Source organism: Palaemon carinicauda, unplaced genomic scaffold (assembly GCF_036898095.1).
Source record: "Palaemon carinicauda isolate YSFRI2023 unplaced genomic scaffold, ASM3689809v2 scaffold187, whole genome shotgun sequence".
Classification (NCBI taxonomy): Eukaryota; Metazoa; Arthropoda; class Malacostraca; order Decapoda; family Palaemonidae; genus Palaemon; species Palaemon carinicauda.
The window spans coordinates 164949-186612 of NW_027169447.1; the positions used below are offsets into that span (position 1 = coordinate 164949).

The window sequence follows — 21664 nt, forward strand, 5'->3', positions numbered from 1 at the left end:
GGGTCCAAGAGGGAAAAATAGCCCAGTGAAGAAAGGAAATAAGTAGGCTACGAGTAACGAACAATTAAAATAACAATTAAGAAAAGCAACGACATTAAGATAGATATCTTTCATAAATAAACTATTGAAATGTGACTAATGTCAATGTATTCAACATAAAAGCATTCGTTGCAAGTTTGAACTTTTGAAGTGGGAATGAAGAAGAAATGGAAGACGATGACGACTTATTAGCCGAGGCTCAATCTTCTCGACATCATAAAGCCACCGAGGGCTCTTCTGATCAATAACTCCTCTTCCCTCTTAACTAAGAGTGAAAGGGATCTTCTTCTTTGACCTGTTAGGGCTCTTGCAAATGAAGCAGGATACCAAGGATCCGTTTTCTTATATCTTTGAAGTGTCATCCTTGGAGCCTACGATAACATTTTTGAAAAAGCTGCGCTCAATGTTTACGGTCTTTTAACCTTATTAATTTAAATACTGTTTAACATGTGGACATTTATAGTATTGAGTTTTAAATAATTGGCACAGAACTACTGTACTGTATAGCTATATTTATTCATCCAAAATACACTCCAGTTAAAGAATGTACTCTTTCTTGTTGTTTTGAATTATTGTCTGTACTATTCACTCCAGGATTTGAGCTCTGATTTTACAGTTAAAGAGGACTGATCGGCTTCAATTACTTTGTAGATTCTATTGGCTGCCTTGTTTGCAACCTCAAGAGATGGAAAATACTACAATACTACCTATAATTTATCCTTTTCATGATAAAAAGAGGTTTATCAACTCACTTGCTTAGTAGCTTTATCCCTTACACATAAAAAGCTTTACCCCTGTACCAAAAATCAAGCCATAGTCTTGTGGATGACACTGGACTAATACATGGAAATGCTTTTTTTTCTAAGTACAGAATGCAGTACCTCTGAATATGCTTGGTACTTATTGGATTACAAGAGGTCCAAATATGTCTGTTAACTCTTTTGGTGGATCCAAGTATGTCTTAAACTCTTTTGCTGGGTCTAAATATATCTGGTATCTCTTTTGGTGGATATTTGTTAACTCTTTTTTTGGATCTAAATGTCTGTTAACTCTTTTGGTATGTCCAAATAATTCTTAAAACTTTTGATGGATCCAGATATGTCTGTTAACTCTTGCTGGATCTAAATATGTCTTAACTTTTTGGTAGGTCCAAATATGTCTTTAAACTCTTTTGGTAGGCCCAAATATGTCTTTAAACTCTTTTGGTAGGTCCAAATATGTCTTTAAACTCTTTTGGTAGGTCCAAATATGTCTTTAAACTCTTTTGGTAGGTCCAAATATGTCTAAACTCTTTCGATAGGTCCAAACAATTTGGGTTCAAATGTCTTTTAAACTCTTTTGATGGAGATACCAATGAAGGAAATATGACATATCCCCATCGATAAGAATCAGGACAAAGGACGATAAAAACGCCACCTGACGTATGAATAAACTTTTAATGGAATGCAACTGAATTTCAAAATATTAATAAAAAATTTAAAGCTTTTGAAATTCCCTACAATCGGCACTTATACAGATGAAAAAGACTATATTACAATACATACAGGAATTGATTTTGTTTTGAATAATGACAATCACTTACTTCTAAGCCTCTATAAAGAAAAAAAAAGAAAACGATAACTGGGTTATACAATTCTATCTACTATATCAGATCTGCATATCTGTCCTCTCTGAGTATCGTAAATTATATCTTAGAAACAGCATTTATTATCATAATTATCACAAACTAGTATACAATGCACCAGCAAACGTCTCAACCTTTGGTCAGTTTTTAGATGAAACAAAAGTATTACTTAATCATAAATCATTTGATTTTTTACATTAATCCATTTTCACTCTGCATACAAAAATAACTAAGCTTTCAATGGACCACGACAATAAATCATAGGATGATCTCTTAAAGCTTGGCTTCTTACTTCTTGCCTTTTCTAGTCTGGAAAGAAAGAGAGAGAGAGATTAGTTTGGTTAAAAGCTATCTCAAAACTTATCGACTCTGTTCTGTTAACATTTCTACTATGTATTATCATCTATACAACTTCAACCTTCTTACTTTCATTTACAAAGAATATCTACATTCGATTTCCATAATGGAAAGTTGGTTCAACAATCCCTTCTTGTCGTCCCATTGTTACAATAAGTAATTCAAGTATTGTACCGTATCTTTTCAGGTTTGGTACACGTATCAGTATTTTTCTACTATGCATTATCATCTATTCAACTTCAACCTTCTTACTTTCATTTACAATGAATATCTACATTTGATTTCCATAATGGAAAGTTGGTTCAATGTTACAATAAGTAATTCATGTATTGTACGGTATCTTTTCAGTTTTGGTACACGTATTAGTACTATATTAGTTCCACGTATTCTGGACTCGCCTGTACTCTATCAAATCACCATGTCTTATATTTAATTCCAAATACCAATTGGAATCAAGAAATTCTTCTCTTCCACAAACCATTTAGGCGTACTCTCTCTAACTTATTCTTCCTCCCATTTCTCAGCTCTCTAAGTATATAAAGATTCATTGAAAATATTTGCAGGAATTTTGAATAGCTAAATATTATTTTGAAGGACCCTATTCCTGAATTTTAGATAAATCATTAAATCATTATGTTGATCTCAGCTTATGGAAAAGATACCTTGAAACTGTCCCACATCTGTGACACTAGTCTTTTGGAGGTTGAAAAATGATATTTTAATTATAAAATAAATTTTTGAATATACTTACCCGGTGAATATATAATAGCTGCAACTCTGTTGCTCGACAGACAAAAAACAGTAAAAACTCGCCAGCGATCGCTATACAGGTTGCGGGTGTGCCCACCAGCGCCAACTGTCGGCCAGATACCACTCTCTATGTAAACAAAGACTCAATTTCTTCTCATCCCACTGCGTTTCTATTGGGGAGGAAGGGAGGGTCGTTTAATTTATATATTCACCGGGTAAGTATACAGTGAACCCTCGTTTATCGCGGTAGATAGGTTCCAGACGCGGGCGCGATAGGTGAAAATCCGCGAAGTAGTGACATCATATTTACCTATTTATTTAACATGTATATTCGGACTTTTAAAACCTTCCCTTGTACGTAGTACTGTTAACAAACCACCCTTTAATGTACAGAACACTTAATGCATGTACTACAGCACCCTAAACTAAAACAGGCACAAATATTAAAGGCGATTTTATATCATGCGTTTCCTAAACACCTAAAAAGCACGATAAAAAATGGCAACCAATGTTTTGTTTACGTTCATCTCTGATCATAATGAAGAAACAAACTCATTTAGTGTACACATATATGTATAGGTTAGTTTTTGCATCGATTATATTGATTATACAGTACTGTATGTTGATTTTTTTATTACCAATGTTTTAGTTTACGTATTTTTCTTAGGACTTCCAAATGAAATCTTTTTCTTTATGACGCCGCCTGAAACGACGGCGTGTACGCTCAGTAAACAACCACGCTCAGAACAAACAAGGCATTTAACGCGCATGATGATAGTGATAAATAATGATACAGTACATACAGTATTTACAGTAAAAGCATTTACAAAATATGTTACCTTACAAATATAAATTATACAGTATTGTACGTAGCAAAGCAGGAAAACAATTTACGAGAGAGAGAGAGAGAGAGAGAGAGAGAGAGAGAGAGAGAGAGAGAGAGAGAGAGAGAGAGAGAGAGAGAGAGATTGTTTTACGTACGTAAATGTAAATTTTAAACAAAAAAAATATGATAGGTTACAACATGTAGACTTTTAAAACCTTCCCTTTAACTTAATGCATACAGTACGTACATTACTAAACTATAAAACAGGCAGTAAGAATATTAAAGTAAAAAATAAAGATTGTTACTGTACTCACCACGAAAGAAGTTGAAGAAAAACTTGAATGGTGATGGCGATGAATTTGCTGCACAGTAGAAATGATGATGATGAAGCTGATGATGTGTTCTACTGTGCAGTCAATGATAGTATTTTACGTCTCTTCAGACGGAGGTGTCTTTTCCTGGGACACCTCTTCAACTTCTTCAATTTCTTCCGAAGGCGTACTAGCAGGAGGAACTGGCTCTTTTTTGCGAGGCTGGAAAAACATTGTGATCGGAAGTTGCTGCCGCTGCTTCTTTTTTCGCTCTAAGAGCATCCTGTAGGGAGTCATGATGTCATCGACCTTGTTGGAGAATTGCATAGACCGAACCATATCCTCGTCCCACTCTTGTAACATTTCTTTCGCCTCCTTGATATGGTTGCAGGCCTTGGCAAGCCGTTCTAATGTTAAGCCCGTTTCTTCGACATTTTCTTGGGTCTCTTCCTGGGTATCACTCTCTTCCTCACTTGCCGATTTCGTCAGGTCTTCGAGGTCTGCGTCAGTTAGGGGCTGGGAATGGCAGTCCAACAACTCGTCGACGTCTTCAGTCGTCATGTCGCCAAACCCGTCACCTCCAATTATGGCAGCCAACTGCACAGATTTCCGTATTGCAGAGTGTTGGATTTCCGACGGAGTAAATCCCTTGTCGTCGTAAACAATATCGGGCCACAACTTCTTCCAGCTCGCATTCACGGTTGCAGGTTTCATCTCTTGAAGTGCCTTCTGAATATTCTGCAGGCACGTGGCTATGGTGTACTGCCGCCAGTACGCCTTCAAGTTGAAATCTTCATCCTCGTCATCTTGGGCAGCATCCACACACGCAACGAGGTCCGCCAAGGTATTCTTCGTGTAGAGGGCCTTGAACGCCCTGATAACCCCCTGGTCCATCGGTTGAATTAATGACGTGGTGTTGGGTGGCAGGAACTCAACCTGAATGCCCTCATGCGACAGGTCAGTTGCGTGTCCACCAGCGTTATCCATAAGGAGAAGGATCTTGAATGGCAAGCCCTTCTCTACGACATATTTGCTGACTTGCGGGATAAAACACTGGTGGAACCAGTTGGAGGTCAGCATCTTCGTAATCCATGCTTTTTGATTATGCATCCAGTACACGGGAAGGAGATTCTTATTTTTATTTTTCAAAGCGCGAGGATTTTTCGACTTATAAATAAGCCCCGGCTTTAACAAAAATCCAGCAGCATTGCCACACATCACGAGGGTAACGCGATCCTTGAATGCCTTAAAGCCAGAGGCTTTGGCTTCCTCTTTGAACAGTAAAGTTCGCGACGGCATTCTCTTCCAAAACAAGCCAGTCTCATCCATATTAAAGACTTGTTCCGGCTTATATCCACCTTCGGCGATAATATTCTTGAACGTCTGGTTCACGTAAGTTTCAGCAGCGGCAGTGTCAGCGGAAGCAGACTCCCCATGCAGGGAAACGCTTTTCAGGGCGAAGCGTTTCTGAAACTTCGCGAACCATCCTTTGCTTGCAGAAAAACGTTTCTGAGGCTGGGAATCAGTGGATGTCCCTGGTTGAGGATCATCTGCATCATCATCATCTTCAGCATGGTTGCCGTCGTCGTCTTTAGGTTCCTTTGCAGCAAAATTCTCATATAAACTCAAAGCCTTTGTTTGGATGGTGTTCGTATCCAACGCTATGTTCTTCTTCCGGCAGTCGGCAATCCACACAGCTAAAGCACCTTCCATGCGTACGATCGTTTTATTACGCGTTGTAACGACTCGCTTCGCTGATCTGCTAAAGGTGATTGCAGCCGTCTTTCTAATGTTCGCCTCGTCCTTTTTGATATAGCGAACGGTGGATTCGTTGATGCCAAAATGGCGGCCGGCGGCCGCGTAACTTCTACCATCTTTTAACATGTCGAGAAGCGTAACCTTCTCAGCTATCGTCATCATCCTTCGGTGGCGTTTAGGCTCACTACCAGCCTTAAGAGAAGCAGAACGCTTGGGAGCCATTACAGTAGGATTTACGTACAGTACTGTAACAAAAAGTTCAACTTAAAAAGGTCGCACACAACACAGATTAAACTTCACAAACTTAAGAACGTCTACTCAGCGATACGCGGTAACAGAGAGTGAACGATCCAGCCCCGCGAGAACTTTGATGCTGCGGGTAGAAGATGCGGGCAAAACACCAATCACAGGCTAGATAACAAAACTTGAGTTCTGATTCGTCATCTATCAGCGCTTGAACCAATCACAACCCGTCTTACAGTACTATGATGCGTTGGTTACCTACTCATAGAAGATGCCCCGCGCATACTGAACGTACGTAGATTAAGTACAATACCGTAATAATAATAAATAATGATAATAATACTGTACAGTAATAATAATAATAATAATGATAATAATAATAACAATAATAATTTTATTAACAACAACAACAATAATAATAATAATAACAATAATAATAAAAATTTACGTACGCTATTTTACGCCTCTCTCTCTCTCTCTCTCTCTCTCTCTCTCTCTCTCTCTCTCTCTCTCTCGTACGCTTATTCGAAATGTGATTTTTGCAACAAAGAATATTATTGGATGCAGTACTGTACTACGTACGTATACATACAAAAGATTCATGGAAAAGAAGCACATCCATTACAGTACACACCATTCTAATATGGTATGACTGCATCTGATTTGCGTTTCATGTTCGATTTAATTTTACTACGTACTGAATTATCGTATGATCACATTCTCTTTTCGTGTTTTATTTCTTTCTGTGCTGAATTATATATCATATGTAATGCAATGAACAATCAGTAAGAGCAGATATTACTAATTACAGTATTAATGGAATTACAGGTAACAAAATATCGTATTTGGGGGTCTTCAGATTTCGCGGTATTTTCGAATTTTCCGGAAAATCCGCGATATGTATATATATATGGGTTATGGAAAAACCCCGCGAAGTGGTGAATCCGCGATTGTCGAACCGCGAAGTAGCGAGGGTTCACTGTATTCAAAAATTTATTTTATAATTAAAATATCATTTTTAAATATTTAACTTAGCCGGTGAATATATAATAGCTGATTCACACCCAAGGAGGTGGGTAGAGACCAGTTAAATATGTTTACATCGTACAAGCTAAGAGTTTTTATTTCATTTTGGAAGTTATCAATATAACAAAAACAAAATAAATAGGTACCTGGTAAGGAAGTCGACTTAGACGATTACTCTGCCTTGTAAGTACGTCTTCCTTACGGAGCCTCGCGATCCTCTTAGGATGCTGACAGACCCCTAGGAGCTGAAGTATCAAGGGCTGCAACCCATACAACAGGACCTCATCAAACCCCTAATCTGGGCGCTCTCAAGAAATGACTTTGACCACCCGCCAAATCAACCAGGATGCGAAAGGCTTCTTAGCCTTCCGGACAACCCATAAAAACAACATTAAAAACATTTCAAGAGACAGATTAAAAGGATATGGAATTAGGGAATTGTAGTGGTTGAGCCCTCACCCACTACTGCACTCGCTGCTACGAATGGTCCCAGTGTGTAGCAGTTCTCGTAAAGAGACTGGACATCTTTCAAGTAAAATGACGCGAACACTGACTTGCTTCTCCAATAGGTTGCGTCCATTATACTTTGCAGAGATCTATTTTGCTTAAAGGCCACGGAAGTTGCTACAGCTCTAACTTCGTGCGTCTTAACCTTAAGCAAAGATCGGTCTTCCTCACTCAGATGTGAATGAGCTTCTCGTATTAACAATCTGATAAAGTATGACAAAGCATTCTTTGACATAGGCAAGGATGGTTTCTTAACTGAACACCATAAAGCTTCAGATTGGCCTCGTAAAGGTTTAGTACGATCTAAATAGAACTTAAGAGCTCTAACAGGGCATAAGACTCTTTCTAGTTCATTGCCTACGATCTTCGATAAGCTGGGAATATCGAAAGATTTAGGCCAAGGCTGAGAAGGTAGCTCATTTTTGGCTAGAAAACCAAGTTGCAGCGAACAAGTAGCTTTTTCCGACGAAAATCCGATGTTCTTGCTGAAGGCATGAATCTCACTGACTCTTTTAGCCGAGGCTAAGCATACCAGGAAAAGAGTCTTAAGAGTGAGATCTTTCAGGGAGGCTGACTGTAAAGGCTCAAACCTGTCTGACATGAGGAATCTTAGTACCACGTCTAAATTCCACCCAGGAGTAGCCAAACGACGCTCCTTAGTGGTCTCAAAAGACTTAAGGAGGTCTTGCAGATCTTTATTGTTGGAAAGATCTAAGCCTCTATGCCGGAAGACCGATGCCAACATGCTTCTGTAGCCCTTGATAGTGGGAGCTGAAAGGGATCGTCCTTTTCTCAGGTATAAGAGAAAATCAGCTATTTGGGCTACAGAGGTACTGGTCGAGGATACAGAAACTGACTTGCACCAGTCTCGGAAGACTTCCCACTTCGATTGGTAGACTCTAATGGTAGACGCTCTCCTTGCTCTAGCAATCGCACTGGCTGCCTCCTTCGAAAAGCCTCTAGCTCTCGAGAGTCTTTCGATAGTCTGAAGGCAGTCAGACGAAGAGCGTGGAGGCTTTGGTGTACCTTCTTTACGTGTGGCTGACGTAGAAGGTCTACTCTTAGAGGAAGACTTCTGGGAACGTCTACTAACCATCGAAGTACCTCGGTGAACCATTCTCTCGCGGGCCAGAGGGGAGCAACTAACGTCAACCTTGTCCCTTCGTGAGAGGCGAACTTCTGCAGTACCTTGTTGACAATCTTGAATGGTGGGAATGCGTAGAGATCCAGATGTGACCAATCTAGGAGGAAGGCATCTATATGTATTGCTGCTGGGTCCGGGACTGGAGAGCAATAGATTGGAAGCCTCTTGGTCAGCGAGGTTGCAAAGAGATCTATGGTGGGTTGACCCCAAGTGGCCCAAAGTCTCTTGTACACATCCTTGTGGAGGGTCCATTCGGTTGGAATTACTTTCCCTTTCCGACTGAGACAATCTGCTAGGACGTTCAAGTCGCCCTGGATGAACCTCGTTACTAGGGAGATGCCTCGACCTTTTGATCAGATGAGCAGGTCCCTTGCGATCTCGTACAACGTCAGTGAGTGGGTACCTCCTTGTTTGGAGATGTACGCCAAGGCCGTGGTGTTGTCCGAGTTTACTTCCACCACTTTGCCTCGAAGGAGATACTCGAAGCTTTTCAAGGCCAGATGAACTGCCAACAGCTCCTTGCAGTTGATATGCATGCTCCTCTGACTCAAGTTCCACAGACCTGAGCATTCCCGACCGTCCAGCGTCGCGCCCCAGCCCAAGTCCGATGCGTCCGAGAAGAGAACGTGGTTGGGTATCTGAACAGCCAGGGGAAGACCCTCTCTTAGGTTGATATTGTCCTTCCACCAAGTCAGACAAGACTTTATCTTTCCGGAAATCGGGATCGAGACCGCCTCTAGCGTCTTGTCCTTTTTCCAGTGAAAAGCCAGATGGAATTGAAGAGGACGGAGGTGTAGTCTTCCTAGTGATACAAATTGCTCCAGGGATGACAGCGTCCCTACCAGACTCATCCACAGCCTGACTGAGCAGCGTTCTTTCTTCAGCATCCTCTGGATGGAGAGCAGGGCTTGATCTATTCTGGGGGCCGACGGAAAAGCCCGAAAAGCTTGACTGTGAATCTCCATCCCTAAATACAGAATAGTTTGGGATGGGACCAGCTGCGACTTTTCCAAATTGACTAGGAGTCCCAATTCCTTGGTCAGATCTAGAGTCCACTTGAGATCCTTCAGACAGCGACGACTGGAAGAGGCTCTGAGAAGCCAGTCGTCCAAATAAAGGGAGGCTCGGATGTCCGATAAGTGGAGGAATTTTGCCACATGCCTCATCAGCCTCGTAAATACGAGAGGAGCTGTGCTTAGGCCAAAGCACAGGGCCCGAAACTGGTAAACCACATCTTCGAAGACGAATCTCAGAAAAGGTTGGGAGTCTGAGTGAATGGGGATGTGGAAGTAGGCGTCCCTTAGGTCTAGCGAGACCATCCAGTCTTCCTTTCTGACCGCTGCTAAGACTGACTTTGTGGTCTCCATGGAAAACTTCGTCTTTGTGACAAAGACATTCAGAGCACTGACGTCTAGCACCGGTCTCCAACCTCCTGTCTTCTTTGATACTAGGAAGAGACGGTTGTAAAACCCCGGTGATTGAAGGTCCGAGACTTTGACCACCGCTCCCTTCTCTAGCAAAAGAGACACTTCCAGTTTCAGGGCTTTTCTCTTTTCTTCCTCTCTGTACCTGGGAGAGAGATCGATGGGGGACGTCGCTAGAGGGGGTTTGTGTACAAAAGGGATTTTGTACCCCTCTCTGAGTAACCTCACAGATTGTTGATCTGCGCCTCTCTTCTCCCAGGCTTGCCAGAAGTTCTTGAGTCTGGCTCCTACTGCTGTCTGAAGTTGCGGGCAGTCAGATTCTGCCCTTAGAGGACTTGGATCCTTTCCTCTTCCCTCGCTTCCCTTCGGCACGAGCACCTCCCCTGCTGGAGGCTCTGCCACGAAAGGGCGGAATAAAGCGAGACGCTGGAGTGTCTATCCTCGGTCTAGCAGACAATGTAGGCAAAGAGGGAGCTTTGCGAGCCGAGGACGCAACTAGATCGTGGGTGTCCTTCTGAACTAAAGACAAGGCAATTTCCTTAACCAAGACTTCAGGAAACAGGCACTTGGAAAGGGGAGCAAAGAGTAGCTCAGATCTTTGGCATGGCGTCACTCCAGCAGACAGGAAAGAACATAGAGACTCTCGCTTCTTCAGGACTCCGGACGGCCTTGTCCATGCAGGACATAATGAGCAAGGAAACATCCTTATCTGCAGAAGAGATTTTCCTGCTCAGGGCTCCTAAGCACCAGTCTAGGAAGTTAAAGACTTCGAAAGCCCTAAATATACCTTTAAGAAGGTGGTCCAGGTCCGATGGTGACCAATAAATCTTCGAGCGTCTCATGGCAAGGCGGCGGGGAGAGTCTACAAGACTTGAGAAGTCGCCCTGGGCAGAGGCAGGAACTCCCAAGCCGAGAACTTCTCCCGTTGCATACCAGACGCTCGATCTAGACGAGAGTTTAGATGGGGGAAAGGCAAATGCTGTCTTTCCTAAACTCTTCTTGGTCTCTAACCAATCTCCCAACAGCCGCAAAGCTCTCTTGGATGAGCGAGAGAGAACGAGTTTAGTAAAGGCAGGTACGGTAGCAGGCACGCCTAATACAAACTCCGACGGCGGCGAACGAGGAGCCACAGAAACAAAGTGGTCAGGGAACAACTCCTTAAATACAGCCATGACTTTTCTAAAGTCCAAGGATGGTTGAGTTGCCTTAGGCTCATCAAGTTCTGAAGGTTGATCCTCTTGTGGTTCAGCAACGTCCTCATCTGATAGTTCCTCATCCGATAACTGATGAGGAAACGGCAAAGGAGTGGGCAACGTTTGACTCGCCGAGTCCGGTCGCACTGGTGCATGCGTGACGGAGCCGGACGCAGCGTCATGGAACTGCTGCACAGTCTGGGAACTGTCAACAACCATGGGTGCGCGAGGACGCACAGCGTCCACCCGAGACTGTTTAGACCGTCTGGGTTGTGCAGTCAACACCATACCGGGTTGCGGAGGTTGACGCACCGCGTCAAAACAAGTCACCTCTGATGGTTGATGAACGTCCTGAACGTCAACAACCACCTCCGTGCGTCGCCTAACGTCATCGTGCGGCTGGCAACCCACACTGGGTCGGTGGAGGTACAACCCCAACTGGTAGACGCGAGAAAGCTACCTCAGCGTCAACAGGACGCACAACAGACCGCTTGGATGGTTGTTGGCCAGAAGGTTCTGCAGCAACCTTCTCCGCATTGAAGTCCTCCATCAAGGACGCAAGCTTGGACTGCATGTCCTGCAGCAACACCCATTTAGGGTCTACGGCAGCAGGTGCGGCAACAGACGGGGTGAGCGACTGAGGCGGCACAGCTTTGCCTCTCTTAGGTGGCGAGCAGTCATCAGATGACGGCAACGAGTCCGAACTGACCCAGTGGCTATAACCGGGACGTTGGACTTGTCCTGAAGGGACCGACTTACGCTTCAAAGGTCGGGAGACCTTGGTCCAGGGTTTCTTACGAGAAACACCTTCGGACGACGAGGTAAAAATGGGCTCTCTCGTCTTACGTTGGTAGGGGCGATCTTGGGGAGATACGCCTGATACCATAGAGGGAACGTCTGTTCGCTGATCAAGGCCTCTCGAACCCATGAGTCGTACGACATTGCTTCTCCCCTGGGCTTGGGAGCTTGCAAGAGGTCCCGGACTAGGAGGACGACAGGCACGAACAGACGAACCCTCAAGCGCAACACTGTTCACAACACTTTGAGAAACACTAGGCACTTTAACACTTTCCGCCGTGGCACTTTGGCACTTTAGTTCCTTTACGTCCACCATGAGTTGATTGCGGTCACTTGCAAGGGCCTCAACTCTCTCCCCCAAGGCATGGATAGCACGCATCATGTCTGCCATCGATGGTTCCTGAGTGCTAGGAGGGGGGTTAGGAACAACCACTACAGGGGAAGGATTAGGTTTAGGGGCATGTGGAGAGGAAAAATCTACCGACCTAGAAGAACTTCTCCTTACCCTATCTCTCTCTAGTCTGCGTGTATACTTCTCAAATTCGATAAAATCGAATTCCGAAAGGCCCACGCATTCCTCACACCGATCTTCCAATTGACAGGTTTTACCCCGACAATTGGAACAAACAGTGTGAGGGTCGAGAGAAGCCTTTGGAAGACGCCTATGACAGTCCCTAGCATTACATTTTTTGAACTTGGGAACTTGTGAAAGGTCAGCCATTTTGAATTGGTCAAGGGAAAATTCCAAAAAAAACGATCTAAGTCATCAACAATTAATCCGATCCAAAAAAGAGTTCAAGGATTTATTTGAAGAAAAACACCTGTACTGCGAAAGCTCAAACCAAATTAAAGTACTTCACCAAATATGATGTGAAAAAACTCCAGGTTCAACAGCGAGTAAAGTACGTCTTGTTGACACGTCGACAGAGAAGAAATTGAGTCTTTGTTAACATCGAGAGTGGTATCTGGCCGACAGTTGGCGCTGGTGGGCACACCCGCAACCTGTATAGCGATCGCTGGCGAGTTTTTACTGTTTTTTGTCTGTCGAGCAACAGAGTTGCAGCTATTATATATTCACCGGCTAAGTTAAATATTTAAAAAAAAAGGCGCTTAACTACTCTACTTTACGTGAATAAAACAAGTAAAATATCATTCAAGGGAAATGAAATACTTTACCTTAATCTCATATTTGAGTTGTTCAATATATTCAGTCTGGTTTGCTATTCTCTCATTCAAATCTGCTAAATGGTCAGACATGGTAGAGATCTGTTCTTCGTAATTTCTGGAATTAGAGGGCAAGAAATTTAAGTTGAGGATATGGAAGGTGCACAGCATTAGAATTTATTATTAAAAGAGGCGTGAAAAATTAATAAAACCAAAAGGTTATCCATACGTGAAATATGATGGTTCTACATGAAATATATTTACCACACGAACCGGAACCTGATAACCCTTTTACCCCCAATGGACGTACTGGTACGTTTCACAAAACTCACCCCTTTACCCCCATGGACGTACTGGTACGTCCTTGCAAAAAACTGCTATTTCTATTTTTTTTTTGCCTATTTTTGATAACTTTATGAGAAACTTCAGGCATTTTCCAAAAGAATGAGACCAACCTGACCTCTCTATGATGAAAACTGTTAGAGAAATTTAAAAAATATATATTGCAAAATGTGCTTGAAAAAAAAAACGCCTGGGGGTTAAGGGTTGGAAAGTTCCAAATAGCCTGGGGGTAAAAGGGTTAATTACTGAATGCATTTTTTCTGTACTAAGAAATCAGTCTCTCCAAGGAGAGAGCTCGCCTACAAATGCTCAGCCTCTAATAAGACCACACTAGAATCATAGTCTTGACACTACAGTAATTCTAAATCTGAGAGTGTACTAAAACTTATGATTAATGGATTTGTACGTAAAATGTATTTATGATACACAAAAGCACCGATTGTTTGCATGATGCTGTCAATCATAAAATCCCAGAATAATTATTTAAAGGTTTAAAAGCCTCTCATGAATGGCAGAGGTAAGGGACAGTAACAATGTCCTGGAGACAGACCATACATATATATAATCAGCCCCTAAAGCTCCTCTCTATCCAAGCTACGACCAGAGAGAGACAGGCAACGGCTGCTACTAACTCAGTAGATAGACCTATAGGCTCCCCCAAGCCCTCAAAATCTTAGCTCACATGGATGGTAAGTTGCAGGCACTAAAGGCACTGACAAGTCTGAGTGGGACTCGAACCACCGTTTGGCAAAGACCAAGCAGAACTGTTACCAATTAGGCCACCACTACCCTTTTGAAAAAGGAACTCGAAGACAAAATACCCCAAGTTTTCAGGTCTGATATAAAACTTATGACGTACATTGTACCGGAAAGCACAGCAGGTGACGAGACATATTCTCCAGGCCACACAGGCTTCAAAAAGTGCAGTGAAAAAGTGGTTAGGGGATTACAATGACGATGAACTAAATGCAACATGTTCTATGGAACCTTCAAACTACAGTACTGTACATCTGGTGTGCAGAATTTCTGGTTCGCCAGAAGTTCACAGCATATATACCTATAGCATGAAAATGGGAATCATGATGGATGATTAAAAAAAATAGAGCCGTATGAGGTCTCAAAATTAATTCCCGGGAAATTCAATGTTGCACAAGACCCACCAAGCTGTATAAACATTCTTCCTCAGGGACTTACAAAGGTGTAAGTGTATATAAAGACTATTATTATTACTTGCTAAGCTACAAACCTGGTTGGAAAAGCAGGATGCTATAAGCCCAAGGGCCCTAACAGGGAAAATAGCCCAGTGAGGAAAGGAAACAAGGAAAAATAAAATATTATAAGTACAGTGACAACATTAAAATAAACATTTTCTTTATAAACTATAAAAACTTAACAAAACAAGAGGAAGAGAAATAAGATAGAATAGTGTGCCCAAGTATTCCCTCGAGCAAGAGAACTCTGCCCCTGCTACTTGTAAGAATAAATTTTATAATTTTTAAATATATATTTTTACAATTTTTTGGGTAAAAATATAACTGACCTGGATGTAGTCTGTAGAGTCTCCTTCAAATGACTGACATTTTCTCGCTGTTTGTCGACTTCCACCTCCGTGGAAGTTTGGTTTTCTTCGCTTACGACTAATCGCTTCATTAAAGATTCACACTGAAAAAGAACGATGCTTGTAATATCATTACTGTCATTTATCCTATCAAAACGCTTATTTAATCACGGAAATTTATTTGTACCAAAATTCAGCTTCTGTAGTGTCAGAAATTCACTTGAATGATGTGAGAGATCAGCCAAAATTTTGATCACAGCTGGAATAAAACTCCAAGAAAACATCACCGACAAAACACCAACCCTTACTTAATTACAGAAATTTATTTATACCAAAAATTCAGCTTCTAGAGTTCCAGCAATTCACTTGAATGATGAGAGAGATCAGCCAAAGTTTTTTATCACAGCTGGAATAAAACTTCAAGAAAACATCGCGGATAAAAAACCAAAATGTCTACGTACTTCGTTCTGATAGAGAGACGCCTGACTTAAAGCCGAGGTCAATTGCATATAAAGGTGCGAGCAGCGACTCGTGAAGTGGTTGCGTATATCTTTCTCCCTCTCGTCTGGTACGCCTTCGGAGCTCTGAACTTCCCCAACCTGAAATAAAATTCAAAAATGTAAGAATCAAGTGAATGGATAATAAATCACAATCTTCTATACAGAGCGAATTACGTAGTGGAGGGATCCTCACATCTTTATAAAGAACATGGAAAGACTGTTCTACTGAATTTGAAAAGTTCTATTTGTAAATCTTGTTACAAAATGAAAAATAATTAAGAGCAATTAAACAATGTAAAACTACTACACTTGACACAGACACTAGTATACTTTCCTATAAAAACTAGAGTGCATTAAGCTGAATATATATAAAAAATACAATTAATAATTAATAAGAGACTATAATTTGAAAGGCGAGAGCGAGGAAAACTTAAAACAAAGTCCTGGACAGACGGAGCACAAAAAGGATTGGAACGAAAGGGCCTACATATTCAAGAAGTACGTGTGCTAATGAAAGACAAACTTGAATGGTACAGCATATGTGTTGAGGAGTTGTACAGAAAGTCCTCAACTTAACTTACAAACTTAATACGTTCCAAAAAGCCGTTTGTAAGTTGAATTTTGTTAAATTTTGGCCTAGCGTAGGCAAGCTTACGATTTTCAGCTTGCAAAAGTCAACATGTAGTCCAGTTTCATATAGCAAAAGTTCTCTTGCTTACTGCATCAAATTATACAATATTGTTTTATTACAGTACTGTATTTCATTATGCACTCTCGATACAATACTTCAGATATGACAAATTCGAAGATAATTTGTATTTTTCCTAACCATACAAACCTTAGCTATTTACATTGGGTTTACCTTTTAGCGCAGCTGAAATGGCGAGCCATTAGAATTTAACGAGGGTGTATTACCCCCGCGCTAGTTAGCGGGGGGGTAGGGGAGTGGTAGCAAGCTACCCCTCCCCCTCCCTCACACACAGGTGAATGCTCACTTTCACTTAGAGGTAGGACTTGTCTTGGGGGACAGGGCTGGCGGGCAAATATGTGTAAATAGCTAAGGTTTGTATGGTTAGGAAAAATACAAATTATCTTCGAATTTGTCATTTGTTCCGTAACCGAAATACAAACCACGCTATTTACATTGGGTGACTTACCCCTTAGGTAGGGTGGAAAATCCCCAGCCATACTGGCTTTGGCTTTACCCGGGGACTCAGAATCCGAGTGAGTCGCACTCGAGAAAAGGAGTCCCTGCACCTCACAAGTTCCTTGCTCCGCAAGGAACCGTGTGGCCTACATAAGCTTGTGTGTGAAGGAAGAAGTGTGACCCGTCCTAGGCAGTTGACCTGGCGTTCCAGAAGGAACTCTGGGTTAGGACGTTCCCAATACCACCTCGTCAGGGTATGGGGGACGCGACAGTATTGACTCAATACTCGGAACACAAGGAAGCATGGTTTACCTGCAGAGGTTCGAGGTCCATCGGAAGACCGTTGCCTGTCCGCCGGGAGACTGATGTCCGTTGGAAGACTGTTGTCCGTCGGGAAGACCGTTGCCCGTCGGAAGACGAGATCAGACTGCTGTCCATCTGCACCAGGGCGGAATATCAAGAAGAAGGAGTTGTAGGCTGCAAACGGAGATTCAAAAAGGCGCCTCTTAGCACCCTTATAGGGAGATGAGAGGCCCTTACGACGAGGCGGACGGTGAGCCTTACGGCGAAGGAGGCCAACAGCAACAGCAGCAGAAGAAACCTCCGAAGAGGAGTCTCTATGAGTGTACTCTCTCGCGAACGAAAGAGAAACACTTCGTAGAAGAGACTGGTCAGCCAGTGACCTAAAAGGAACGAAAACCCCGAAAGGAATCGTTCTACAAGCTGAAAAATTAACAACTACAATTAGATTCATAAACTAATTGAGACAAAACGTACGGCGTAGCAACCCCCCCACACGGAAAGGAAGCTACGAGGGGCATAGCAAAACATAGTAAAAAGGGTGAACGACCTCAAGAGAGAGAGAGAGAGAGAGAGAGAGAGAGAAAGACCGAAGTCAAACTCGATCGCAACCCATAAAATTACGCCGTGGTGGCCTAACTGCCGAGGACTCCACGGAGATATCGTACACTACACACACAACTCTGAAAAGGAAACTTACTGATTTCTATACTCAAATATATACACAAACATGAAAACATGTTTACATATATATTGAGTAAAAGAAAAGTAAGCGATTAAGTAAAGACAAAACAAGCAATGGCTGCCAAGAGAGGACCAAGACAGAGACGTCTCTCCGAGTCCGAGCCATAAGTGAAAGTGAGCATTCACCTGTGTGTGAGGGGGGGGAGGGGTAGCTAGCTACCACTCCCCTACCCCCCCGCTAACTAGCGCGGGGGTAATATACCCTCGTTAAATTCTAATGGCTCGCCATTTCAGCTGCGCTTAAAGGTAAACCCAATGTAAATAGCGTGGTTTGTATTTCGGTTACGGAACAATTATTATTTCAGTTGGATTTGGGTTTGTATCTCGGACACAGCTACCAAAAATTAAGTTTTCTGAACCGGAGGATTATCCTCGTTCCCCAAAGGTCACACCACCTGAGAGATTGAACTCACGTAAGATGTGTTTGATATGACCGAGGCGGAATGCTCCCTTGCGTGGGTTTGGTCCGTGTCCCCCTCCGAAGATGCCGTGTCTCCTTTCAGCTGCTGCTCGAGCTGTTTGACCCTCTGGGAATATACAAAAATTATATTTCAATTATTTCCAAACAGTACAAAAGTCTGTCTTGCTTGAATTAAAATTTTGTTTTGTATTGTATTAAGATTAGTATTTTATTTTTGTTATAATATAAAAATATGAAATAAGAGCAATTTAGAGGCTTATCTATTCTGATATAAAAATACCCCAAATCTAAGTGCACGTTAAAGGCTCTATTTTTAAAATGTATTCATCATCGATATACCACATCCTCGAGGACTTTCGTACTTCTAGTTTATGTCCCAAGATGAAATTTTGTATGCCTACTTCGCTAGAATTTAAAATGAAAATAGTTTCTAAATACAGTAAAAACTTAGAATAACAAGAAGAGAGCATTTTCTTTCCTCCTATTTATATATATTGATATTAATATGTCTGAGGCTTTAAGTCTGCTCATGAATGGCAAAGGCAAGGGATGGTGACAATGCCCTAGAGACTGACTGTATATACATATGATCAGTGCCCAAGCCCCCTTTTCATCCAAGCTAGGACCATGGAGGACCAGGTAATGGATGCTGATGACTCAGCATGTAGATCTGTACGTTCCCTAAAATTCCCCATCCTTATAGGATAGTGAGGTTGCAGACTCTACAAGAAACTATAGAGCTTGAGCGGGACTCAATCTCCCAGAATGCCAGACAGGGACCTTTCCAATAGGCCACCAAAACAAGTGCTAACGTGGCAAAGACCAATCAATAAACCTTACCTTTGTTACCTTTTGAAGTTTACACTGCAGCAACTGGTGTTCCAATCTCCAGTGTTCTCTTTCGGCCTCTAACTGACTGAGCTTGGAGGATGTCACGGCCAACTGCTTCTTGAGGGACGTCTCCGCGTCCCCAAAGTTGGAATCGTTTATGGGGCTGGAGAGCGTGCCGTCGTACAGAACCTGGTGGCTCTCGTCCTGAATTGAAAACGAGGGGAAAGGTCTCAAGTATAGAAGTAATTTATCAAAATATACAGTATGCTGATTATTTTCTATGTGCTTCTAGCATTAATGGACCAATGCTGTTATTGGGAAAGGCAGACTTGAGTAAGTAATTGGAGTGATTATTGACAGCTGTCAAGTTAGTTTTCCATATGCAGCACTAAGAGAAGGTCCCTTTGTATGATAAACAATGCTTCATATACTCGTACTCAGTGTGTACTTGAAGCGCATGCTGCTTAATACAGCCTGTAGCTATTCCTTGAAATACACACTGGGAAAAACTTCACGTCTATCTTCAAAAAATGCATTGAATAGGGATACATTTTAAGAACTTCCCTCCTACCTATCCTGTGAGCTTAAAACATACCTTAATTCTACAAGATTGCATCTAAACTACCTGTAACATCAAGCAGAACATGAACCGTCAACAATGAGTTAAATTGAAATGCTTTATAAATTAAATATACGGTAATCTTATTATGGAAAAAGGAAGGTAGCCTTGTGTTACCAACCAACCATACAATATACATGCACTCAAAATATGAATATGCAAAGGAAGATGATCAGGAATATTTATAGAATTTGAAATGATCAGTGGGCACGTGTTAAGGATGGATGGTGGGGAGGGAGTGAGGAGGCCTAGGGAGGAACCTGTTAGGGGGAGAAGGTCAAGACCATGGTAGAGAATTAGATGGCACGATAAGGTGAAGGATGATATGGAGAGAAGAGGTTTGGTGGAAGAGGATGCCTTTGATAGGAGGCATCGGAGAGGGCCCATGAGATAACCGACCGCTTAAAGTAGGGATAACGGAGGGGAAGAAGAAGATGAAGTACATTCCACATTCCATCTTACCCTCCTATACTGTAGTCGCAAACACTTTAAGGAAATTCTGTGACTCTATCGTTGAATTTTAACCCTTTCCTCGATGTCTTGGAACATAGCTCCTATCTCACCTTATACTTTTAACCAAACTCACTTGTTTTAATTATAATTAATTCCATATTTTCCTCTCCAAATGCTGCTAGATAGTAATCATCAACATTAGTTGTATAGAATAAAAAATCAAATTGATGAATATAAATGCGTTAGCGTCGTAGAAAATGTAATACAGGGTACGTACCTGCGTCACCGAATTTGAATTGCTAGGAGATTTGCTTAATCCGTACGGCATGCTAGGATAGGGAGACGACGGCGTGCTTGGTGTCGACCCTCCGCGATTCCACGAGGGGACAACTTGCTCTCGGAATGTTGTGGACATCTGAAAGTAAACAGACCAAATTGTTAGCCTTAAAAGAAAGATAAAAAATTTAAGTTTAACTTCTGAAAAGAATAGAATTGAACAAAAAGAATTGTGTAGACATCTAAAAGTATACAAACCAAACTGTCAGTCTTAAGAGGAAGATAAAAAATTCAAGTTTGATTTCTCAAAAGAATAAAACTTTAAACAAAAAGAATTATCAAATGCTCTTGAAAGAGATATTTGCATAATATTCTTGGATTATAAAGTTAAAAAAAAATGTGTAAAATCCCAATGAGTTCGGGGACATGTTCTGAGAGAGATTGAAGCTACCTCTATCTATCTTTAGGATTCATGACGCTGTTTAGAATGCATAATTTATTTAATTGGCGACTCTTAATTAGTCTTTTAAATTACAGCAAAAGTTTGAGTTGATTATTACAACCACATTAATATCTTAACCTTTCATCAGTTCAGTGGAACCAGATTGCACCAACCTGGTTTGATTAAGATCAGTAAGTTCTTGGGTTACAATAGTTTCAACTTTTGTGGATATAATGCAGCTTCCACAACTGAATTGTATTATTTCTTGGGTGGTACTATTGTGATATATATCCAATGAGTGGGGGAAGCTCACAAGTCGAGTAGTACTCGCAATCAGATTGAGGACCAAAAGGTGAGCATTCTTGCAGGTGAATAGATATGCATGTGCAAGCATTTGAATACTCTAAACCCAATGAATGAGAATACTTGTAGGCAAATAGACAAGTGCTTGCAAGCAAGTGGATGCTTTATATTTTATTAATGAGTGTGCCTGAACTCGAGTATACAGGTGCGTTCCCTCTTCGGGGGAAGTGAGAGGATGTGAATGCTATAAGTCCAATGAGAGAATGCACCAGTATGAACAGATGAGGTGGGATGCGATCGCAAGCATGTAAGGCGGCGCTCCCTTAGGAGTGTGCAATCAGATGAGGTGGGGCAAGATCACAAACAGATGAGGTGGGGCTTCTTTAGGAGCGAGCAAGCACATAGTAGCACGCGAACAGGTGAGATGGCACTCCCATGAAAGAAGGCAATCGCAAACAGGCGAGGTCCCATAGGGATGCACTATCATGAAAAGATGAGGTGGCACACAAGTAGCATACTCTCGTCGTCTCTTTGATCATCCTCGGTGAAGGATCAGGCAACAAT

The 21664-nt window shown here is 41.9% G+C and overlaps 1 protein-coding gene across 2 annotated transcripts in view; it reads right to left on the minus strand.

The window, feature by feature from the left end:
- Positions 1-1458: 1458 nt before the first annotated feature.
- Positions 1459-21664, minus strand: part of LOC137635871 (protein phosphatase 1 regulatory subunit 21-like) — a 69985-nt gene continuing 49779 nt past the window's right edge. The window contains exons 12-18 of one of the 2 annotated variants that reach the window (XM_068368305.1): positions 20357-20494; positions 19026-19211; positions 18169-18282; positions 15526-15663; positions 15047-15168; positions 13177-13282; positions 1459-1972 (exon numbers count right to left, since the gene is read on the minus strand). In XM_068368305.1, the coding sequence (XP_068224406.1) occupies positions 1952-1972; positions 13177-13282; positions 15047-15168; positions 15526-15663; positions 18169-18282; positions 19026-19211; positions 20357-20494 (825 nt within the window). In that variant the 3' untranslated portion in view covers positions 1459-1951. Of the gene's footprint in view, positions 1973-13176; positions 13283-15046; positions 15169-15525; positions 15664-18168; positions 18283-19016; positions 19212-20356; positions 20495-21664 lie in introns of both variants that reach the window. The other variant, XM_068368304.1, reaches the window with a different exon arrangement.